General features: G+C 36.0%; 1 protein-coding gene across 4 annotated transcripts in view; it reads right to left on the minus strand.

Moving 5' to 3' along the window:
* Window positions 1-26,025, minus strand: part of zmat4b (zinc finger, matrin-type 4b) — a 127,365-nt gene that overhangs the window by 13,838 nt on the left and 87,502 nt on the right. For all 4 annotated transcript variants that reach the window (XR_015935303.1, XM_088624483.1, XM_088624481.1 and 1 more), the window contains 2 exons: window positions 20,113-20,334; window positions 6,272-6,368 (listed from right to left, as the gene is read on the minus strand). Coding sequence is in view for 3 of the 4 variants with exons in the window: in XM_088624483.1 (XP_088480609.1) it covers window positions 6,272-6,368; window positions 20,113-20,334 (319 nt within the window). In the remaining variant the exon portion in view is untranslated. The remainder of the gene's footprint in view (window positions 1-6,271; window positions 6,369-20,112; window positions 20,335-26,025) is intronic.

Raw genomic sequence — 26,025 nt, forward strand, 5'->3', positions numbered from 1 at the left:
ATGGATCTGCAGCAGGCTCACGGAGTAGATAGCACTCTGCGGCAGATTTTATTTTCAGAATATTTGCATTACCAAATGCAAATACAGGGCTTAATCACTTACCTCTCTCCTGAAAACATTTTATAAATTGATCATTTGAACAGGTTATAACTGCATCAGCAACTGAGTGGAAAACATTGTAATGCTAACTGTACCCCATCGAAATACAACTAGTCTTAAGGTGGATAACTTCAGTTTTTCTAAAGCCTTCTTAGTGCACTTCATACTGAAGAGCTTTTTGGATACAGAAAATACAAACATGAAATTTATCATACCATAAATATTTTTTGCATTACATTTTCTTTTCAAATGCTTGCAAAGATTAAGGACTGTGTAATGTAATTCAGAAATCAAGAAGAATATTCTATTAGCATATATTAATTTGCAGCCATCATTAAAGTTAGGTAATTGGACTGCAGGCCTGCCATTGAATTACATTTAGAAGCTGACAGATGCATGGAAGCTGGTGATGGAGATGTTAATGAGTTTGTTGCCTTGCCTGACTTGGAAATAACGGAGAATCAAGATGAGAAATGTTCTGTTTCTCCAGAGGCCCTGTGACAGGGAGGGCAGAAGCCCTTTTCTGATAATGACAATGCAGTGTCCTGCCATATTACACTGAGCATTCTAACAGAAATATTCTGTATTTCTCCAGCCTTATAATGAATATTTAACTTGTATATGAAAATCTGCATCTGGTCCTGCAGGATTAAAATCTAACACATGCAGGGTGTTGCTTTGATTTTATATGTGGTGCTTCATTGCAGTTTCTTTCCTAGTTTAGTCAGGTGAAATCTTCAACTTAACCGAAATGCTCCTCTTTTTAAATTAGGAATGCTTAAAAATAAAAACCTAGACAGAGCCATACAGGCATGCCAAGTATATTTTTAGTTATAGAGAATGTAGGACCTTGCTGAATTTCATTTGCAATTGTTTTTAAAAAAAGACCATATTTGGACAGGTGTGGAAAGGTCTGAAAGTCTTTCAAATTATCTCTACAGCAAGGCCAAACATTTATAATTAATACATTTAATACTGTAGTGTAGCTCCAGTCTTTCTATTAAATTAAACTCAAAGGAAAGTCAGTGAGAATACCGTATATGCTAACCTTTTAAAAAAAAACGGACTCATTGTTAATGTATTTTAGATTTTTCTTCATTGTATCTTGCCTCAGTCTAGTACAAGAGTTTTATCCCCTTCCATTCAGCCTGATTCATTCTTGAAAAGTTAAGGCCACTGCACTGTGGATCTGCTCCATGATTTCTCTGTCGGTGTTTAAAATATCAGCTGCCAACCTGTCTCTGCTTTAAATGTGCTACATTGTACTGCTATACTCAGCAGAAAAAAAAAAAGAATTACTACTCTGTCTTCAAGTAGCTGAGGGAGTGACAGAAAATACTTGCCTTTTTTATTGCAAAACAGAACAATCAAAAACAAAATACCACGAACTTGTTGGAAACAGGCATTGACTTATTTGGCTCAGTTCCCTAAAAGGTTCATAGAAACCTATCACTTTAATTTAAAAAATACTTATACTGCTTATCAGAATATGTAAATAATTTTATTTCTGAAGGAATTTTAATGTTTTATAAATACAAACATTAGCCTACCATTTCAGAGGCTATGTCTCTTTCTAAAAGGACCATACTGTTTTACAGAACATGATTTTGACGTGACAGTCCATTCAGCAGTGAAACAAATACTCCAGAAAATGAGGAAACACCTCTTTGCTACAGTCCATCTAGTTACCTCAGTACTCTTCCATTGTCACTTATTTTGTTTATTGAGATTGTATATTTTGCTGAAAGGCCACATAACTAGATTAGAAGAACAACTGATATTTGCCTACTAAATAAAATGCATAAGTTTACATGTATATATTGTTTAAATCTCTAAAATGCATGTATCACACCCCCTAGAATCATGTATAGTTTTTAAGAGATTTATTTGCACCTTATGAAAGAACAACATATTGAGCAAATATTCTCATGAGGCAACAAAAGGAAAGAAAAACTGCAAGACCCATAATAAAAAACAAGATCGTTTTACTAGTTTATTGGAATTCAAAGAAGAAAGAACTAATGTACTGTATGTCCCTTGAATTTATAACAGGTGCTTTAAAATGTTATTTATTTTTGTTCTTACATGGACTTCCTTGACTGGAACTGAAGTATAACACATTATGTTAAAAAAGAATGATTGTGGACAAAAAGAAGCTATTTTGATCATTATTCTAATCTGTTTCCCAGCAGATTATTGATCCAGTAACCTCATCAGCATCCAAACCTAGGTCTGGTAATTTGTTCTGGCTGTCCAACAGCATCTGTTTAAAAGAAGTACCTCCATTTAATTTCCAGACACAACCCCCTAGTACTGGAGCCTAAAGCAAAGTAGATTTGAAACTGTTCATCTGCTTCACGGATATATACAACTCAGTCAAACATTCTCTGTGTTCAAATTAAACAGTTTTTCCATAGGAAACTATCCATGAATGTGTCCCTCTAGAAGTAACCTTTTAGTTTTAGGATAATCCTGTTTGTTTTCTTATAGATGTGTGACTTCTTTTTAGTAATTACTGTAGGTGGCATAAATAAAATGCAGCATTGTTATTTGTTCTTAAAATGTTTTGATCAATTAATACCATTATTAATTAACAAAATAGTTTCAGTTGTAACAACTCTTGTCAACATGGATTTAGCAAGCTTTATTTGTAATTACAACAATATATTTTGTGTGCCATGGGATTGTATTCTAGTCTTGTAGTCTTATAGTATTGTAGCATTGAAGTTTGCAGCTATACTTAAATATATCTCTTCAGATGTTTATCTGAAAATGTTAGGCTGTTTCAATTCTTTTAATTCCTTTTGTTAAGGTGCAGAGTATGGCTGCCTATAAACAGTAAAATACTGTACAATGTACAAATACATAAACCACATAGTACAACTATGCCTGTAACAGCACCCTTAACTGTACGGTAAAGGTACAATTTGAATCTGTGCTCACCACACTGACTTTTCCCCTTATTTACTGGAATGTCACTTAATATAAACGGTGCAGCTTCGTGCACAAGGTAATTTATCGTGTGACGTAATTTTAACATTTAAACATAGATTAAAAAAATAGGCTAACCTTGAAGGATAAAATATGAATCACCTAAAGAGAGGCACATGAAGGTTACACTATTGTTGTTAAAAGTCAGTTTATCGTAATTGGTGTAGTACAGTGACGTCAATGATAAAGTAGCAATAAAACAAGCTATATTTCTCCAGCTTCTTTGACAGCTAATTGAATAGCAGTCTAATTGAATTGAATTATCTATATAGATTTGTGGCCCACATGCACAAAAGGTTAATTCATAGAAGCCTACTGCAAATATAACCAACCATGGCAAAGCGCAATAGCAAATATGGTTTTTGTCAACACACTATCCTGCTTGCTGGTTTCCCTGCTTATATTCAAGATTTATTTCAATATGGAGTAGTCTGTTTTCTAACACATTTCCTTCTCCTCTTTATTAGCTCTACCAACCGGTTCCCTAGAAATGCTATTTAACCAGCAGATACAGGTTAACAGAAATGTAGTAATTGGTATCAAACAGGATCATACTCTGAATCGCCATTATATGTAATGAAAATTAACAAGAAAGACATTACTGTATGTCTTCTGTTCTTCTTAAATGAAAATGAACAAAGAATGTTTCCTTCATCTGTCTAAACATTTTTTGTAAGGTTAGATATTTGAATTTACTTTCAGTAAAACAAGGGGCGCAGAACTGTTTCAGGAAAGCTATTCCTTCACCAGGATTGATGGCCTTCATTCAAATGCAGGCCCCGAGGTTAAAAGTGAGCCACTGCACACAAAATTTATTGTCAATGCAGGGATTTACATGGGGTAACATATGTTATGGTATGTCAACCAGACAATCCAATTATCAGGAATTTTATAAGCCTGTTAATTTTTTCCAAGAAGACTCATTCTGTGTGTATAGGCACGCACTGTGCACAAGGTGGAACTATACAGTGAATGTAACACCAGTCCATCGTAGGGAACACGTACAGTACAGTCCATAAGTATTTGGACAGTGACACAATTTTTGTTGTTTTGGCTCTGTACTCCAGCACATTGCATTTGAAATGAAACAATAACTATGAAGTCAAAGTGCAGAATGTAAGCTTTAATTCGAGGGTATTTACGTCTATATTGGGTGAACCATCTAGGAATCACAGTCCTTTTTATACATAGTCTTCCCAATTAAGGGGAGCGCTTTAGGTTTTTCTTCTTATTATTAGTAGTAGTTGTAGTAGTAGTAGTATACAGGTATTTTTAAGAAAACATATTCTGTATTGGAGTGACAAAAACAACTTCACTTAACACAGTAGCTGCAACCTGAGATGACTTTAAATATGTGCTGTGGTACTGCAGTGGTAACACAGTTAGTGCAGCACAGTCAAGTTATTTTACTGATGGAATTCTATCTACAACTGAACTCTCTCATATACTCCAAATAGAATTCCAGATTGAGATTTTTGTGGACAATATTGCAGTGCACAATTCCACTGGCTCTGGGTAGGCTTCAGCTGAACATGGTGTGCTCAGTGTACTGTGCCAAAGTAACCCATACTGTATTTACTGTATTTCAGTTAGCTCTATATACCTCCTATTGAAACTAATGCTACCCAGATCACTGTGGGACATAGCTCCCACATAGTGAGATAGTGGCAGATAGCTCCAATTGCAGATGATTTCATGGAACGCTTGTATTGTCCTTATCACTCCCCTACTGGTGTAAGGGTGAGCAGACCTGATTATTAAATAGTGATTACAATTACAATCAGGAAAAGCAGATGTCATGTTTTAGGACAAGATTATTCCTGACATGCTGAAACTTAATCAGCATACAGTTATTGAAGGACTCATGGCAATCTAGAAATGAAATGCAAAATACCATGGCTGACATATCATTTGTTCATATATGCACATACAGTATATATTGTTTTTGCACATATTTCAATGGTCATAAAGCTGAAGAATGAAAATGTAACTTTCTCGACAGCAGCACCAAAAAGTTGGACCCTATATCGTCAACCTTGATCACCAGCCTTTAATCACAATGGTTATATGATGATATTGATGATGTAGATTCTTGCCTGGATTAAACTAATTTCAGTAAAATAAACCCCACAGAGCTCTGGCAGAGCAATGATCTGTAAACCTTTTTTTGTCATATAATAAATGTAAGCAAAGACTAGCCAGAAACTGCCGAACTTCAAAAACAAATAACACTTTATTACTGCATTACAACTGAAAGGAAAAGATGTTTACTATTAAATGGGAACCTGTTCATTTAAGCATTTTAAATCTAGATATATGTGCATTAAAATATATTGTTTCTTTATTCATTAAACATTTTTGTTCTCATACACTATATTATGTTTAAAGATAATGAGAGATAAATATATCTTAAATCTACCACTAATTCTATGTGATTATATAGAAGTTTAATTCTAGCCAGTAGTGCCAGGAGAAATAAGTAGTTTTGAAATATTGAGCAATCTTTAAAAAAAAAATCTGTCTACTGTTTGTGGCCTGGTTATCTATTCATAACTATAATAGCTATAACCAGTCCCCCCAAAAACACTTAATACCTGCATTTGCTAATGTATCTTGAAGAGCTTAAAATGGCAAAATTGTCCTGAACAATATATTTTAAATAAAAGAACATTGCTAAAAACATAAAAAAACAGCTTTCTGCATACACAAAATACCACAAACAAAAACAGACAGACAACAATAACAACAAAACACAAACAAAATACAAAAAACACAAATTGTTTATACAGTTTGATATTAAATGCCTTTAAATGCCGATGTGAGCTATTTAAAAATGCTTTCAGAGACAGCTCTGCCAGGCATTCTTTGCTGTCCTGTAGAATTAGGACTATAGTATATCTTTGAGTGGTACAGCCTAAAGTCAAAAGCCTTAAAGTTAATTTCTTTGTAAAGCATGACAGAAAAAACTAACACAACATGAAAAATAAGGTTTTTACAGGGACTGTATTTAAGAGATTCTTATATTTGCCTTTTGCTATAATTTATCATTACTATTTAACATAGCTATCAAAGTCACACCCTATCTCATAAGAATATGCCTGTTTAAAAATGTAAAACTCTTCTGCTTTTAAGATAAAAATGTGCATCTGACTGCATCACAAAACAAGGCCTCTATACTCACTTGTTCTGGTGCTTGGAGCCCTGGAGATGTGCATGATATTGTGCTACAGAGTTCAACGTGACGCTGCAGACTTCACAGGTATAACTGCGTTTTAATCCTGACGAGAAAAAAGAAAATAAAATTGGGATACAGTGTGACATCTCAAAGAAGTGGAGAATATGAATGACTTTCTATAACTAGAGAAAAATGTCAGAAAGTGCATGCTGTAAGCATACTAGAAGAAATTCACTGGCTCTAAAAGAGTAACAATAAAAGTAATATCCTGAACAGAGAACAAAATCATTTTCATATGCTCTGTTTCACAGATACAGATAACCCATAGTCATAGAGCTTTGTACACACAGTACAGTATGCTTGTTAGCAGAGTAACTCTTTCCTATTGTGGGGATCTCTATAACAATAACAGTCTGTGTTGCTTTTGTAAAGTTTCACATTCTGACATGTCAGCACTTTAACTAGAACTACAGTACATAATTCTTTCCTCTACTTTTAAAATGTTAACTGTCTTAATTATCATCAAAAGTATGTTTAATACAGCTAGACAAATACAGACAATGACCTTTAGTGTGCTATGCTATTCAGATTATTAGTCAAAAGTGTGAGCTGGTATCCGCGGATCTTATTTCAGAGGCTTCAGAAATGAACTTGAATAAACATGCTTCAGTATAAATTCTATTAGCAGTGCTTTAATCTATTCATCTGTATCTGGTTCCATGTCAAACTGTCTTACAATTTAGTAACCTTGATTCATAATGGGGAAAGCAGTTTGTGAAAAATAACTTGGGATCTGAAATGAATCCTGGTCTGGACAGAGAGTGAGAGAGAATAAAAAATGGAGAGACAGAGAGAATGACAGGGAAACAGAACAACTGGGAGAGAGAAATAAAGTTCCAACTTTCTTAAAATAACTCTAGACTGGACTTTGTTTTCCCTGGCTAGTTAGCCTCAGTATCAGAACAATGTTCTTTGAGAGTTTTTTGAGCAGACAGTACCCCCATGGGGATGTACACTGAGAAAGAGCAATCAAGGCAGACGGCAGGTAAGAATTCCAAAACCAAATGTCTCATAATGTCAGTTTTGAACCAGACTTGGAGTATAATCTTGAAACACAGAATGTCAAAATGAAGGGAAAAACTCTTGGTAGAATCTGAAATCTCCAATGAAAGTCAGAAGACTGAAATGTTAGTCTTCATTTGAAAGTCAGATATGCAAATCACAGTATGTTTTGTTCTAGTTATTTTCTATTCAATAATGATTTTTTAAAAGAAATAATTCTTGCTGTTTATCTGTGGAATAGCCAGGATTTTTGTGTGTCTCAGTAGAGGGGTGGCAGGGACATCTATGGGGATGCCATTTTAAAATTATATGATTTGCCTTATAAAATAGGATGTACTACTAAAAGGTGTACTACTATTCTTGTCTGCACCAGTTTCACACTGGCAACCCCTGTTATACACTGAGGGCAATGTTGAACTGATACACAAACCAAAACCTTATGCAACTTTCACTTAGCTGCATGGAAACAATTTACAATGATATAGCACATATTTGCCAACACTAACCATTTACAATATACTGTAGGCTACATGCACACTCTTAAAAAACATTTAGGACATGTCTTAATTTTTTCCCACCTTGCCACTCCTCTGGCTACGCCACTGTCTGAACCTCCACAAAACACCGAATGTTGTATATGTGTGACACAATTGTCCAAAAAAATTATATTTACAGTATGAGCCTTTAAGAAAGTCAGGGTGTTGTACAATACCACAAACAGACTAAACAACAGAAGCACAAAGAAATGAAATAAGTGAATTAATGAAATGAATGAAAGAAGTAAAGCAAATTGACTTAGTGAAACCAAGGTCAAGCCTAATTACACATTAAAAGCTTTAGTAATTAATTATATTATACATTATTTGACCTAATTATCTAGAATATTAGATAAAGACCATTGATGCCCCAGAAAGAGATTAAAGAGCAACCAGTATAATCCTTGGATTCAAAGGCATTACTTATACTAATAGTAAAGGGACTGAATCTCCCTAGTCCTGAACAGGTACATTTATTAGGGGATTAAATACTAGTATTACAAATATTCAATGTTATTGATGAAAGAAGACATCTAAAGCCCAATAATGACCCAAGATCATTAGTGAAGAACAGACTCCAGTTTATTCACACAAAACATTGTGTGGTGTACAGTAAATTACTATGTGGATTAAATCTTATTCATCAAAACACAGGTGGGCGAGAGTCTAAAATCAATAGAATATTGCATTAACCGATATCTCAGACGAGGAAGATAAAACATTTCCTGTGTTTTTATTTGCTGATTCATCTGACTTACATTTTTTACTAGTAGTAGTGGAATCTACAGTGAGATTAAACTGGGTTTGAGCATCCTGAATTGGGAAGAAAAAACTAATAGTGATACTCCTGGTCTCATACCGCTGTAGTCTCGCAGACATGAAAGGGAACTTAAATTCCTCAATGCCAAACACAGAAACAGCAATTTAGACTTATTAAATCAATAACAGTTAAACCCAGGTGGAGAGAAAACTAGATCAATCCAGCAGCCCTCAAGGACTAGAGTTATCGCAGCTCTATATACAGTAGTCAGGAGAATGAAGTTAGCCCTTGTAACCTTCCTCTAGTCTCAGAAAGTGTATATTGGATGTGGCATCTGCTTGTTTCTTATAATTTAGCATCAACATAAACTAAGAGGGAACAGCAGAGGAAGCCTAAACTCTATTTATCAGCCCCCCCGGTTTCCAGTCAGGGTTACAACTTTAAAACATGTTTAAACTTTGCATAATACATGAAAGTTTTTGCATAACAGAAGTGTAAATTCATCCTATGAATTAAACTTTGGTAGACAGTTACAACCATAAAAAACCAAAGTGTAATTGCCGAGCTCATATAACACAAGTATTTAAGAACTGTCATTAACAGAACCAAATTTCCATTAACTGATATTCCTACTGTATACAGTATATGACTTAAATTAGGTAAATTTAATTACCCTGCCCAATAAATCTGACACCTTGCAAGCACTGGCTAGAAACAAATGCCAAAGAAGTATAATTGCACACTAGAAAAGGACATAGTTTATAATAGAAGAAAAACAAGCAATCCCACAGAACTGAAAATCTGTGTGTACAGCATGTGGCTGAAACCCAGGTGACATATTCAAGAAAGATTCAAGTGCTATTTGTCCCCAGATTTCCCCTTCCCCCAGCATGAAGAATTTGAATGCTATTCACAACCCTGACCAGTGACAAAATCATAAGAGTCTTTTTATACACCATGAGTCATGTTACAAGAAGAATGCTTTTCGCTATAGGCAGGGCAGTCAAATTCTTTAATTCTTTTTAGGTGTTGATTTTTATAAATGGGTACAACAGTTCTTTAGATTAAAGTGCTAAATCATCTCAATCAACAACACTCTAAGGCCTTTTGGAAAACTATGTTTCGGAAGATCAAATAAGAGGCTTCGTCCTGCACAAAAGCTCTCTTGGACACTGGCCTGGTATTAGATACTATTTGTAAAAGAACACTTTACACAAGAAACAAGCAACATTCAAAACGATTTTCAGTACAAGACAATGTCAGGATACCATTTAAGCATTCACCTTCTGTTAATCCGATATTACCTTTTCCAAAACCTGAAATCTTGAAAAAGTATTTTCAAAACATGAAACGCAGAAACTAAAATTGACAAAAACTAAATGTAAGCTTAGGTTTGTGCAAACAAAGAGCTAAGCATGTAAATGAGGATGTAAATTTCAGATGTCTATTATTTAATATACAAGACTGGAGCATCTAACCCATTAACTCATTCTTGTAGTGTTAGGTAATGCTCTGTGTTTTGTTCATTGCACACTTACACTAAGCCAAAACACCCAGACTGTGGAGGTTTAATATTTCATTTGTTGTTTGCTTTGTACACTTCTATTGTATTCTTAGGAGTTGTCATTAATAAAATGTGAGGAAATTATCGTGCCTTATCTAGAAGCAATTACAAATAAGGCAGAATGGAGCAAAATGGTTTTGAAGTATTGAAACGCTAAATTACAAAATCAGTCACCACCAAGAATCAATGCCACTTGATAAATGCACGCATATAATTAAAAGCCCTGTAAAAACATATAAGTATATGAAAAATAATCAAAATGCTATCCCCTCTCAGGGGACATACTTTGCTTGATTTACAGCACAAAATTATTTTAAAAAATGCTTTGTTATGAAACTCATGTTCTCACTGATAGTTCAGAATAGAACTGCCAAGTGGTCTTATAATAATTAACACTAGTTAAAATTATAACTATGCCCCGACAAGCTCTGTTGGTAGAGTATGAGACTCATAATCTCAGGGTAGTGGGTTCGTGTCCCATGTCAGGTGCAAGATTCTCTAATAACTCATACCGGGCAGCAGCAGTATGGGGTGGTGTTGGCGGCGGAGGATCCCGTTTCCGTGACAACGGCAACAACACTAGCACTATCTGCGAGGAAGAAAGGCTTGGCAATCTACAGTACTTCTGTATCTTGCCATGAAAATTTTACGGATGTTGACGGGGGAACTATCCATAGGGTCGTCATGAGTCGACACCGACTCAATAGCACTCATCCCATCCCCCCAAATTATTACTATTACTAGGGAGTTAAGACAAATTTTGAACTAATTAAACAATATTTTTGGTCAAATTAAGGTACTGAAATCACTATTTCTGTATTGTTGAATCATTATTTCTGTATTTTGCCACAAAGCTTTAAAACCTGCATATTACCCATAGTGCCCATGAAAACACATTTCCTGTCTTTGGTTATCAAAAACCTGATCCAATCATTTGTTTTTTCTCTCTGCCAACAGAAGCAATTAGGATTCCCATTACAATGTAGTCAGATGATCGATATGACCTAGTTTTTGTGTGTTTAAAGTACTGTAGGACGATGCATTAAAAAACAGTAGCTGATAACATGTTCAATATGTGGGTCACATAAAAAACTTAAAATGTTTTTTTTTCTTTTAACATTAACAATGTAATGCTGTATCATGGTAATCAAGCAAAAGTCTATATTTAGAAAAGGAAAGAGAAAAGGAAACATTCTCAATTTATTCACACACTTGTTTCACTGCAGATGAGTTTTTTAAAATTTGTACTGTCTCCATTCAGTATGTGTTATTATTGGACAAGTTGTTGGTATTATAAGGTATAACAACTTTCAGGTCTAACAGTATTACCTCAAGATCAACATACAAGCTCCTGAAAAAAGCTACCGGGCTTTCAAAATTCCTCTTATGGAAGCAGAGAGAAAGGTGAAAAAGAAGCAATGATGGGATTCACAGTGAGAAGCAGATACTGACTGAGCCCACATTCTGCGGGGAATCATAAATAGAGCCCTTTGTTCTCTTTTCTTTGATAGTACCTTCCTGCCCTAATCAACTGTCATTGAAAAAAATCGACAGTAGATTCTCTACATCAGTGCTTCCCAAACCTTTTCGGTTTGTGGAACTCGTTTAGCATCTCAAACTTGTCACAGCACACCAAGTGATTTTAAAATCAGCACTTGTATTACAAGAAATCACATTTGAAATTACAGTACAGGTGAAACAATTTCTTTACTTGACTAGAATTTCAATGTACAATGTGAGCTTGTTCCACTGACCAGCACTGGTTAATATCAGCAAATAATATTTTCAGTGCTGGGAAGAGCTTCACATACAGTGGCTCCTGATTCACACATTTCAAACACAAAGTCTTCTGATTCTGCAGGTTATGACTTCACATCTCTCTTCACCTCTACACAAATATACAAATTAAGTGGATTAAAATAGTTGTACTGAACTTTTAAAAATCAGAATCAGATGTAATTCATTTTGGCGTGTCACCATAAAAGCTTATTAAAATTACAGAGTGAAAACTACTTAGCTAATTTATAATTAAGAGTTAATTTACTGTGCCTGTGCAGGTTTGTGCCAAATTTCTTCATACCTATGGACAAGATGTTTCACAAAGCCAAAAAACTAATCTTCAGTCTACATCTAAACTGAGATGCAAACACAAAAGGAAGAGAAAAAAAAGAAAGACAACCCATATGATAGCTACCCAAATACAGGTTGATCTCAGATTTATTCTGTGATGCGCTTTCTAGCACTTGTCAGTAGCTCACATCAGTACTTGTATCACGCAGAAGTGAAAATCAATGCTTTTCACTGTGTCATCAAAGCCTCTAACGTAGGACTGAAAATAAACAAAGTGAAGCAGCAGATAATATGTTTGTCACGTCTACTTATCTTTCAGTGTTATATTCAAGGTAGGATTTTTTAGCATCAGTTCTGGAGTGCCCTTTTGTAAGGTAGCTTTTCACTTTTCACTCAGTTATTTAACCAAACCTTTAATTAAATAAGAAGTGGTTTGACTACACTTTTCAGTATGCCTTTGAAGTTTTACAAGTAACTTACTACTGAAGATACTATGAGGTAAATGCAACCAAAATAATTCATAACATGGTAATACATACAGTATGTGCTGTCCTTCCATGCATTACAATTTATAATCATCAAATAAAACATCTAGTCTCTAGACCACATTGGGTAAAAATCACATTTTTCATACTGATGTTTGGTTGCAGACACATAATTCATATATTTTCAAAGCTGGTTATTTATACAGGATTTTAAAATTATTCAACTCAGGATCCTTTAAAAGTTGGAATCTGGAATACTTTTTTTTCCATGTGCACCAAAGCTCACAGACTAGCAGACATCTAGAGAAACTAAAGGAATTTGCAGTGAACAACATAATGTAACACAAGGGCCCTTTCCATTGAGGTTGTTTTTGAACGTTCTGACTAGCAGTTGTCATGGAAATTTAATAATAAAACCTCATGTATTACTCAAGGAGATCGATGTTCCACTGTCTGCCTGTTTCAGATGGCCCATATCTGCGGAGTGCTTCTGAGGTGAAGATGAAATACCAGCAAAGAAGTAACATATGTTCAGCCCCAATGGCAAAAATGGACAGGGATTTGTTCTGAAAAGGCAGAGCTTGGCAAAATCCAAATGTGCTTTGGACAACACAGGCACAGACCTTTGGCAATTTCAAGCTTGAAACTTTACATGAGGAGAGAGTTTGTTTGGGAATGATTTCAAGTCCTTTAAAAATTAGGAAAAGGCCTACTTGGACTCGGTCTTTGTGCCCATTTTATTCAGATTTGTATTCCACTTAAGATTTCAATAACATATTTGGACTAACAAACTAGCAAGCAGTAAGTAAATGGTACACTATTATGAATAAGTATGCGTTAGTAAGCAAGAGCGGACAAGAATTAAAAAAAATTTAAAAAGGTCCAATGATGTGGATTAGTTCATGAGTTAGTTAGTTTGATTAATAGTTGCAGCTGAGAGTTCAGCCAGAAAAGAAAGAAGAAGATGGTGGATTCCCCAGAATCAGGGTTGGAAAGCATTAATAGTGGGTTAAAATGTTTCAGGAAATGTATTCTGGGAAACCTTAAAAACCAAAAGCCACTTTTACACCCTTTGAAACACCCTTTGAAATACTGTAAGACTTCATTTTGTAATATAACTGGGTCTTTTTTGTGTGGCTTAAATAAGAAAGTCTTTTCTTAAAAAAAACAGTATCAAAAGGTATCCAGAGTAAAAGCACAGATTGGTAGCAACCAACCTACAGACCTTAAATGTACCATATTGCATTTTTAGCCATTCATGCTTAAATCATCTCTAAGATGCAAGTGTAAATCAGGAATAGAATTGGTTAGGACAGAAGAAGTTATTTCTTTACCAATGTGACATTTTGTTGCTTATTTTCCAGCATCCTTGAAGAAACAGCTCAATGAGATGATTGGATTAACTGTGCATGTATTAGCATTGGAATAAGGTCAATGGTGTCTCATTTGTAACATTTCTGAAATTCTTACACTCATAAACCAGAGACCAATATGGAGCAATTACTTAGTAAGGTCAGTTGTTTAGGCTGCAACATCCAGGAATTTCATTGTATTACATGTCTTACAAGCCAGCCCAGTGTTTCCACTGGAAGTAAACTTATTCTTGTGAATTAGTTTTTTTTTGTGTCACCACATTAACAACTAACACTTTTTATACAGTGATGTACTGTATTAATATTGTGCCATCTAATAAATATTATTTTCTTAAAACCCTTGCAGTTCCCAGTGCAGACGTTTTGCACTGGTCGCTTTGTAAACATAGTTCAAATACAATAAGTGAAATAAATATGATGGGACACAAATTTGCAGAAATTCCCAAACATGCAAGAGCCACATTTAAATGCTAATGTGTCAGTTTTAGGATTAGAAAGGTAAGGTTGAATGACGGAATTGGTTGGACAAACGTTTGTGTCGTTTGATTGCAGAGAAGTGACAGGAATCTACAAATAGTATGTGCTAGTTTATGCAGTTGTGACATTAATGAAGACGATGATACTTCAGGGACTGCAATTTGTTCGTTACTGTGACTGACATGTTGGCTCATTCCCAAAATTAAAGTTTCAAAGATGCTGTGAGTGCCTAGGGTCATTGTAACCAACTGTGACTTCTTAATCAGATTGCTTAAAAAAAAATACAATCAAGTAGATAAAGACACGATAACTGATAAGATCAATCAGGCCAATGTTCAGTTACTGCTGTACTGATTCTGTTCATGCAAACATGCATTAAATTTCATTTGAGTCAACTATGTACTAGGCCTATAAGAAAATGAAAACAAAATCTCACATTCCTGCAACATTTGTCTTCTCTCCCTCTTCTTCGGTGTATTTAAATATATTAACTATCAATGTGCTTTTCACGTGCTGCTTCTGGTACCAGCTACATTACATTACAGCGATTCCACTTCCATTATCGTAAAAAAATGCTCATGTTAATGCATCACAATGTATTGTAAAAAATACACTCCAAAGAAGTGTCTTTTTCTCTATTTGATCAAACAAGGCCAATCAAGGTGAAAGTAATTTGTATACCACTTAATGCAAAAATAATCAGCTTGGGCTTTCTCAAAATGCGCTGGTTTTCTTCATTATTAAAAAGACATGCTGTCTTTTTTCATAGAGATCTCTAAGGTGGCCCTGCATATGCATCTTGTGATACAATGCGGTCCTACCTATGTTGTAGTCTTTCCTTATACCCTATGCTTTCAGGATAAGCTCTGGGATTGCTTATCATTTGAAAGTCTGCCTCTCATCAGACCATTAACACACTTATTGTGAGTTAGAGTCTACTCATCCATCCATTTTCTAACCACTTCATCCAGTTCACTCTGAACGGGATGCCAGTCCATTGCAAGGTACACACAGACACGCATATACTCACACCATGATCAGTTCTCTCAGAATCCAATTTACCTACAAGTATGTCTTTGGATTGTGGGGCACCCAGCAAGAACCCATGAAAAATGGGTAGAAGATAAAAACTCCATGCAGATAGCACTCCAGGTCCAGGAACTTTGGTGAGGCAATGATGTTCACCACTGCATCACTTTCCCACCCTGAGTTAGAATCAGCCAAAGCAAAACAGTGAAACAAGCCCTGTTTTTAAGGTTTCTCATCTTGTGCAACATGGTAATGTAAAATCCAGTACCCAGTATATTCTCAACAAAGATTTTTTTTTAAAGATCTACTTCTCTATACCTTCTTGTATTTTGGACGTCATGGCTTTACCAGGAAACCTTAGGCCCATGGGTTCACTGTTGTTTTTTGGCATCGAACACTCTGACTCTGCTATCCTTAGGGTGTGAAGACAGGCTTCCTCCATTAATTTACAATGCAGGTATTGGAACTGTGAGTGCATCTATTTGTTACTACAGTTAACTCAAGCCCATTAGACCTTCCAGGTAGTGCTTCTCTCAGTTTCAGAGGAGTGAATAAGAGAGAGAAAAAAATCTTATATGGAGCTACAGTACCATTCCCCACAGACATTTACCTGACTATGTACTAGTCAAAATAATCTTACCCTACTTAAAACACCTGAACACTGAAATTTAAGTAAGCAAGACTTTAATGTGAATGTGTTCAATGTAAACCTTTACACTTATCCAGTATCACTATTTCTAACGTTTTGATGGAAGACAACTGGTCAGGAACATTAAAGCCAGAAAGTGGAGGCCCCCAGATTGTACTGTACATTGGCCTCTGCTGCCTTGAGAGCTAGCTGAGCCTCTATTATGTGCTGCACCAGAAGAATGGAATCGACTGACTGATGAGCCCAGGGAAATGATTGCATGAGTTATCTGAAGAGTCTCAGGAAGACACTTAGTTTTGTGGAAAAGAGTTTTTGAGAAGAGTATTGGAAAGAAACAATGTTTCGAAGCCAGTAAACAGCTTAGCTGCCCAGCTGTGGTTTAGAGAGGGGCTGAAGAATTGCATTTAGAAGCTCAGAGAGAGCTAGGTTTTTCTTTTTGGTTGTTTCCCTGCACTGTAAAAATGCACTTTTTTACCATTTACCTTACAACTGGGTTTGTGTGTCTACATAAAGATCCTGTTACAGCTACCAACCCCTGGGTATACAACACTATATGTACTCAGGCTGTTTCTCCATACCTTATAAAATTAGATTTGTGCAGTATTCCCCAAAACTATTACTATACATATTACATAAGATCATTGAGCATTACCAGATTGCAGTTTTCAGTTTATGGCTTGCAAACTATCTTGAGAAAAGCAATGAATAAAATGCCTGCATGACAAAGTCATTTCATTTTTAAACTTCCTTTGGTGAAAATAGATTATTAAATGCTTTCCCTCTGTCTGATACCTGCAAGTGAATGTGTCACTTCAGAGGGGTTTGTTCCAGGCAGGAAGCCAGGTATGTGAATGTAGTGCTTGCCTTATTTTGTCTGTTAAAACCAAGTTATATACATACTGTACAGTAGATGTATATGGTTGTGCAATACAACAATGTTTTCAAGTAAGGCCGCACTGTAGGTTAGCAATTTAAAGAATTTATTTCACCCTTTACCTTTTATAGTAAAACTCATGATATCATACATTTCGATATGGCATATGGTTATTATAATTTATATAGATGACTTATGTACTCTAAGTACTGAAAACAACTCCCCTTTTCTGCAAGAAATGGAGTGGATTCAACCATGTGCATTTTAGGGGTCTTGTGTTTGTTAAAAGGCAAAACCCTGGTTAGTAAATAAATTATGATTCAGAATATGGAAGTAATACATCATTGTAAAGAAATGACAGCACAAATGATTAGAAGTAGCAGAGGAACTGCATAAGAGAGCACTGAAATCGTGTTTACACTATTGTAAAAAATAGGCAGTTGAACACCCAGCTGGGTGGAGAAACAACTGGTGTGTAAGGAAGATGAACAAGGCAGGAAAGACGATGACAAAACTGAGTCAGGAGTTGGTGGAGAAGTAGCATTCTTTTAAAACTTCCACAGACAGAAACTTGTAGTCAATAAGGAAACTCTGAATGTGCAGGTTCTGCAGTTGGTGCTGTACTGTATTTAAAAACACTTCAAACCAGAAGGCACTCAAGTAAATAGTTGTAGGAGTTGGGAGCAAAATACCCCATCATGCTTTTGAAGCTGATGCTCGCCATCTTCCAGGAAGCTGCTATACTGTATGACTTCCTTGGATCTCATAAAATAGCACACTAATGAGTTATACAGTATGGGCTAAATATACTGTAGTCACCTTCTATTGATAACTTTTCTTACATTTGTTTGAACATTATAGCATGGATGGTTGATCTAGTTTTCCAAGGAAATGTTTTGTATAAGCACATTCTTTACTATTGTCACGAACCGCATTCCTACGTGCACCTCTCGCCGCCAACACAAGCGCACTGATTAATCAATTCTCACTTCTCACGCTCTTCCCTATTTATACCCTCTCACTCCACTCAGTCCCCACTCACTATTGAGAATAACCTTTCGCGCATTTAATACTCTCGACCTGATTTCTGGCTACCCAACCTTGTTTCTTCTCTGGCTTCGACTTCCTCTTGCGTTTTGGATTCGGATACTCTCGACCTGACTCTTCTGATACCCGAACTAGCCTTCCAACCTCTACCACGACTTCTGCCTTTCGCCCTTGGGATTTGGACACCAAACACTAGCCACCTACAGTCTCAGCGCCGCTTAGGGTCCAACCTGGTACTCCTAAACGTCACTCCTGACAACTATATAAAAGCCCTGAATACAGGCTGCGTAATATAATTTTACTGAAAACTTCCAACTCTTTCTTGGTCCAGAAACATCAATAACAATAACAAATGGTATTGAGCGCTCTGACAAACCAATGCATATTTTAGCATTTGGTCTTTTGCAGTGTTAAATAGTACAGAATTGTTGAAAGCAGATTGGAATATTATTTCCTTATCAAAGCTTTTGATGTTGATCATCAAAGGAGGCAAAGAACAAACTTGGAATGGAAATTGAGAGGAAAATAAAAATCAAGCACAGGAAAATCCTGCAAAAACACTAAACATTTGTAAAATTATATTTGTTTTTCCTTCATGCCCTAGTGTGAACCTTCCTCGATAAAATATTGCCGTGACAGAGCGAGCAGTACAATCCAATGAATTAAACAGCATGAGGCCACCTTATATGTTTTGCTACCAGTCCACAGTCACTAAAGCCTATTTTTCTGTTTGTTAGGATATTTACTAACTCATTGTACTCAATACCTTTTCATTCCTTCCACAGATCTCCCATTATTTGGACACTCTTCCTCACCTGTTCTATCCTTTTTCCATGTGCTTTACTGTATATCCCTGCTATCTTCCTCTCTCACTCTCACTCCTGAAGAAGGCGAAATGGCCAAAACATTGTTTTTCTTCTTTCTAGTTTTCAGTGTGTAATTAACCTTTGCTGTTCCTTTGTAGCCAATACATGCTGATGAATCTCCACATTCACACTCCCTTGAACTAGGGCAATTAATCACTGAAAATGGTTACCCTTTCTTACCGTTAATACCCATTTGCTCCTGATTTAGCAAGTATGTAAAACTCCAGGTTCATTAAAGGTTTGAGAGAGGATGTAAATAACACACAAGTTCAACAGGGGCTCTTTGATTCAATGCAGCTTAGTTATTTCTGGAAAGAGTTTTAGAAAACACCAAAAAACGAATGTAACATCCTTATCTGGATGCCAGCTGGTGTTCATTAAGGAACTCTGTGTGTTCAATGTGAAACCTACAGTATTAAGCTAATAGACAGATAATATGAATAAAAGCAGGTATTTACAGTAAATTAATAGAGTGTAAATAAGAAACTAGAAGTCAGATAGTTATATTCCCTAAATGATCACAACAATGCATATAGAACTTCTGTATTATCACATGCTGAAATACTTCATCACAATGATAGGTTCCCCTTCTCCATCCCTACATCAACTATCTCACTTATTGAGTGGGAGGAAGTTAGCAGATGAGATCTCTTTCCAAAAGGCAGTCTCATCTTAAACGTATTAACAAAACAGAACTATTTAGCTGAACTGTTGTTATCTGCAGTTCTAAGTCCTGGAATATCGCATGTGTCGTTGGCAAAATTGCTTTGTAATTGTTATTGACATGATTCAGGTCGTGAAACAATTACAGAATGTGCTCCACAGCATTTTTCTGCTGGTTCTTGCAAAGAGAAATTTAACAGCCCATGACACTATTACAGTTCTGGCACTTCACAGAGTTAGAAGAAGAAAGGAGGGCAAAAGGTTAGTTATAGTGTGGGGGAGGTTCACTGTGATGAGCCTAAAACTGAGGATTTATTTTTTATACTGTATGAGGTAACTAGCCTGGATTGCTCTAAACACTCATGTGCTGCGCTGCGACTCGAGTATCGTACCTTTGAGCTCTCTGACATCCAGTGTCTTGCCCAGCTGTTCCAGCAGATCTGCCCGGGCTGCATTCTTCTTGTGTTTCTTGCCATCGTAATGCTGCTGTGCCATTCCAGGGTTATTGAACCAGGCATTGCAGAGCTGGCAGTACCTGTCCGAGTCCCTCCTCTGTCGGGGTGAGGTGACAGGTGAAGTCTCGGGGAGCATCTTCACTGGACTTGGGGGCACCTCTAGAATGGACAAATTACACAGCCCAGGTCACCTTCTCTTTTTTCAAGAATGCAACACAATACAATATACTCCAGGAAAAGGTCATAAAAGAATGAGAATAATTCCTGATAGGCCGCTGGGTTAGAGCAATCAAATATATTTAGTCAAGAACCAGCAGAAACAGGGGAGATTACAAGGGGATTCAGAATACTGAAAGACACTAACAAACCAAATAATTACTCCAAACTCAAATATGGAATAAGGACCTGTAGACCTTCAGGACTGAAAACCAGGAGATGTTTTTTTTTAACAAAGTGTCATGGACATAGAAAACAAACTAATGAGTCACATTTCTGAAGCAGACCAAGAAAATCCAAGAAATCTGTTGTGTTCATTAACTACTAGCAGTCAAACAAGCAAGTACAAAACATTTCATCATTATTCCTTAGGCCAAAGAGCTTCCTCTTATTTACAGTTTTGTGTTTTTATACAGAATGTTCAAATGTATAGTGAGCAGTTTTCATTAGGTACATATAAATATATTTCTTGGATGAATGATTTCTGTGCTTTTTCTTGACCTATTGTATTTTTTTCCATATGGAAAGCAATACACCAACACTGAATTTATATTCTCTTCTTCAAAACCTTCAATATAAAATCCCACAAAACTCCAGAGTTAAGATGAGCAGAAGAACATAATTGCCTTGTTGTGCTTTATGTAGCCACTGACTGAAACGCAAACATCCTATTTTACGGCTGTCCATTTGAAGAATACCAGAGTTCAATTATATCATCTGTGCTATTAAGTTAATCAGTTTTCACAAGTGGGTGCACTGCCTACCTCTTTAAAGGAATATCTGTCAAGATGCTATTTTAAAAGCATCATTTCATGATTATTAGCATGGAAAATGCTGATGAAATAGGAATCATCCGCATAATGTACATTATGCATACTACAGCTTTCAGATGGCGGATCTTGTCATTTTTCAGGTCAGCAGATTTGTAATCATTTGTTCAATAATACTGTTTTTGTTTTGAAGAAAAAAACTATTTCTTGTAATATATAACCTCAATACAGTACTGAACATGAAAACTCTTCCCTCAATTGTAAAACTGCATTATCTCCAAATCTTCCAAATCTTAGAATCACACCCTTTTCTCTCGCAGGTCTACAGATATAACACTACTTTATAGGGCATTGGCTGATTTCTATGCCACCACATTACTTACCCTTCCATTTTTTCCAGGGAAATGAACACAGTTAAGGAGCAGCCTTAGTAGATACCCTTATATTGACCAGTTGTTTTGAAATTTAGCTGATGGTAATGGCATTCAGGGAATCTAACAAATTTAACATTAAGGCAATAATTGTTTTAGTCCAGGCTATCCTATTATTACCAATGCTTTCAATAATAGGTTGTCATCTTTTGTTTTTTTAGTTTCATTTTAGTATGCTATACTGTTTTGTTTTCCTGCTGATTAATCATTTCTTTCTGTTTTGCATTGCCATTTTAACTAAGGGCACAAAAGCAAGCTACAGCAAAGCTGACAATAAGAGAATTTGGTGAAGAAAGAAGTGGGTGTTGCACAAAGCTCTGAAGCCAATGCAGTCACTGCATTAAAACAGCAGCTGACAGGCAATTGTGGAAAAGTTCCACAGTATCTGATTAATTGGTCCAATTAACTCTGTAAATAAAGGGAGGTGGAATTCTGAACCCAAGAATTAAGCTGATGTAGGTGTTTGAATCAAAGTGTGTTTGAAATATTCACAGCTTGTGGAGGATGATAAGAGGCTGGATAACAAGTGAATCATTTGAAGAAAATAAGGAAGAATTAGATTTAGTACATCAAAACCTCTTTGTTCACATTTAGAAAACCTTATTTAAGCAATGTTAGATATGTCTGACATGTAGCTAACTTGATGAATTCCTCTAACTCATTTCTGCCTTGAAGAAATGGTTCACAAGCATCATAAATGTTAAGAACAAAAATTAACTACAACTGATCTGCTACACAGACAGCAAGACAGATGTCACAGGTCCTAACATTTTTAACATGGTATGTCCCAAGAGTCTGCAAGCACAAAACTCATGATGGTGACAAAGTCTAGAATGCTTTATTGTAGGCCTTTTCAGGATCCTCTTCAACAAATAAACAGCACCCAAAACCCCCAACACCCACTAGCACAATGGCCGCCCTTTAAAACCGAAACAAAAGCTTAATTGCACTTATATGAGAATATATGAGAAATTCCAAGGGTTTTAACATTTATTTATTATTAATTTAATAACCCCTAGTGTGGCTATTTACAAGAATTAGAGACTGTATATAGTAGCATCCGTCAGTTGCATGTCAATTCTGATTCTTAAGCTGTCCTACAGGAAACAGTAACAAAATGTTCCATTACAAATTAATCGTGTAGCTTTCCAGCCATGTTTGATTGGATTAGACACCATTTATTCTCCAGGCAGGCATTCTAAAGTGTAAAATACCTGAACAACAAAAACCTAGAAGAATTTTCTCCAGTTTCTTCACAGTCTTTCATCAGATCAATTTCTCTTCTGTTTGGTTGAAAACCTAATTGTCTCCTAACCCTAAAATAAAATTCCTGAAATGGGACTCTGGGACTGAGTCTGTCCACTCCCCCCACAGCGTTATCTGTAGGAAATTCAGTATTACACTGATATACAGTATACTTGAGAAAAAGCCATACATGCATCATAAATACCAGACCCTGGCATGATTTGCAGTATTAATCAGAAATTAAATTTAAAATGAAAAGCATTCCCATCATTTATACTTTACAAAAGATAAATACAAAAGGGCACCCATACCATGGAATCAGTAGGGAAACTTAAAGGATTGTCTTACACAAAGTTGTTAAAAACACAATTTCTCTTTAGTTGTAAACAGAAAAAGTACAAACGGTTTAATAAAACAATGAAAATCTTGAAGGTATTGACAAAATGCAAACCAGAGAACCAAACATGACTAATAGCAAATACAATTAACTGATGGCACCACATGGCAACTAAGAGGTGACTATTTAGAGCTGAAAACAGGAGGCTGTCCTTTGGTTTTGTGATCATGAAACAAGCTGCTTGAAAAGGTTCCTGGACCAGTAAGTAACCACAAGAAACTGATGTGAACAACAGTTTCTTTAAATTTAGAATATTTTTTACATGTAATCTGTCTCCCATCTTTATCATCAACATGAAACAGAGAATATGTCCTCCCATGTTTTCCAAACTTTTACCAGCTGTTCTATTTAATTTTCTTCTCAATATTGTAACAAGGAGGCTTCTCTGTTTCCAAAGGAACTAAAACTGTGTCCTCAAGACAAGCAGGCATCTTGGCAATATTGTATGTCTAGAGACCTGTCACACTTGGCAGACCTGTAGGCTAGTACTTTAAACAAGATCCATTTAAAAGAGAAATACTAAAAAAACAAGCTGTGCACATGAGGATTCGTCAGATTATACTGCAATTCCTTTAATATCTCCTTACAGTGTTGCAGGGAAGTTAAGCTGCAACTATATTGATGATACTAATTTCTTATCTTGGATTGAAATCATTGTACAGAGTAGCTGGCTTGTAATTGTACCATATGTCCACAGTGTCAGATTAATTGGGACAATTAACTTCAGTAACTAAAAGAAGGTGGAAAATCTTAAGGCAGAAATAAAGCTAATGTAGGTGTTGGAATCAAAGTGTGTTCAAAATGTCAGGATTTTGTGGAGGATGACAACAGGCTAGAGAACAAATAGAAAAATTCATTATTTGAAGAAAATATGACAGACCTACTGTACAATACATTAAACGAATCAATTCAAATTAAATCAAGCTCTGTAATTCTGTCTGCTCAACAAGGTGATTGAGTTTTGTTTCTAATTTCTACTTCCTTGAGTGACAGTTTAAAAGCAAAGCACTAAACAAAATTAAGTGTGTTTGATGTATATCGAGAATCAACTTAATTTCTCATGCTATTTATTCATGTTTGATTTAAGAAAAGGTATATGGATTGTAGAGATTAACTAAATGTTTTTGGTGTCAATTTGGTCATTCATAACTAACCATGATACAATCAATTGACTTTGTTTCTTAAAGACTTGCCTCAATAGAGTTGATTCAGATGAGGGGATTTAACTTGTTCAAGGTCAAGCCTATTGAAAATCAAGAAAAAATAACAGAAACGAACCAAAATACCCTGCTTATCAAAACAGCAATGCTTTTGTGTCATTGGTATGTTGGAGGCTGAATTAAGTCATCTCATGTAGACGTGCCAGCAGGGGAGCCAAATCCACTTTAACAGAGAATCAAGGTTTTGTGCTGATCACACTAATGATATATTTACTGTATATACTGTATATAATGTATGATATATATTATTATAGGAAATGTCAGGGAAGAGGTCACACACCTATCTACATCAGTGGGACTGCAGTGGAGAGGGTCAGCAGTTTTAAGTTCCTGGGAGTTAACATCACCGAGGACTTGGTCTCACTACTCCAACATCGTGGTCAAAACAGCACGGCAGCGCCTATTCTTTCTCCACAGGCTAAAAAAGTTTGGCATGCCATCACATATCCAGACCAGCTTCTACAGTTGCACAATTGAGAGTATCCTGACTGGCTGCATCACTGCCTGGTATGGGAACTGCTCCGCCCTGGATCGCAAAACACTGCAGAAGGTGGTGAAGTCAGCGCAGCTCATTACCGGCTGTGAGCTACCAAACATCCAGGATATCTACTCAGCTAGACGTCTTAAGAAGGCCAGGTCTATTCTCAAGGACCCCAGTCATCCCAGTCACAAACTGTTTTCTCTCCTTCTGTCCAGTAAACGGTATCGAAGCATTCAGTCAAAGACCAACAGATTACAGAACAGCTTCTGCCTCCAGGAAATAAGACTGCTAAACAGCTAAGCTGTCACCTTCAGCAGCCATACATAGAGTTTTCCATTGTATTTGGCACACTACATACTGTATGGCACTATTTGGACACTATTGTAGCAGTTCTATTTATATTGATTTTTTTTATTCTACTTTTATTGCACTATTATTATGTAACCTTATTCTGTTACTTTTAATTTTGTGATTTTTATTTTTATCTCCCCCTGGTGAGCTCACAGAAAAGACATGCTGCACGCTCTATTGCTGTGCATTTGATAAATAAACTTTGAATGATTGAATGTAAGTGACAATGTCAGTGTGGCAAAATGATTCTTTATTTGAGTATAACAAATCAATCGATGAGGAGGTACAAGTGCAATGGTCTGGCCTGAAGTGTCTAGTTGCTACAGAACTCCACTTGTAATGAGTTGCAAAAACACACTGCAAGGCACTATATATAGATCACGTCTTGTGACCTCAATTGCTTCTCTTCCTCTGGGATTACCTTGATATGTCAACATTCCAACAAGCCAAGATATGTCCTCAAGCTGCTTGTGTAACATTACCTTTCTTACAAAATGAAAATATAACAGCCTTGCCAAACAGATGCACCTTATCACCCATCAACACTCCTTTTAATGAGGTGAATCTGTGCTTTTGCAACAGTAAAGGTTAGTCACATGTATCAAAGTTTATAATGAACAATCAATTAAGCAAAGAACAGTAGTACCAAAATTATTTAATCAATGTGCAAAATGTGTATGTTATGTTTCTAAAAACAGAGACATATACAGAATGGTAAACTTTATTTGATGCTCAGTAT

The sequence above is a fragment of the Lepisosteus platostomus genome, chromosome 3, assembly GCF_059453375.1.
Source record: "Lepisosteus platostomus isolate fLepPlt1 chromosome 3, fLepPlt1.hap1, whole genome shotgun sequence".
Lineage (NCBI taxonomy): Eukaryota > Metazoa > Chordata > Actinopteri > Semionotiformes > Lepisosteidae > Lepisosteus > Lepisosteus platostomus.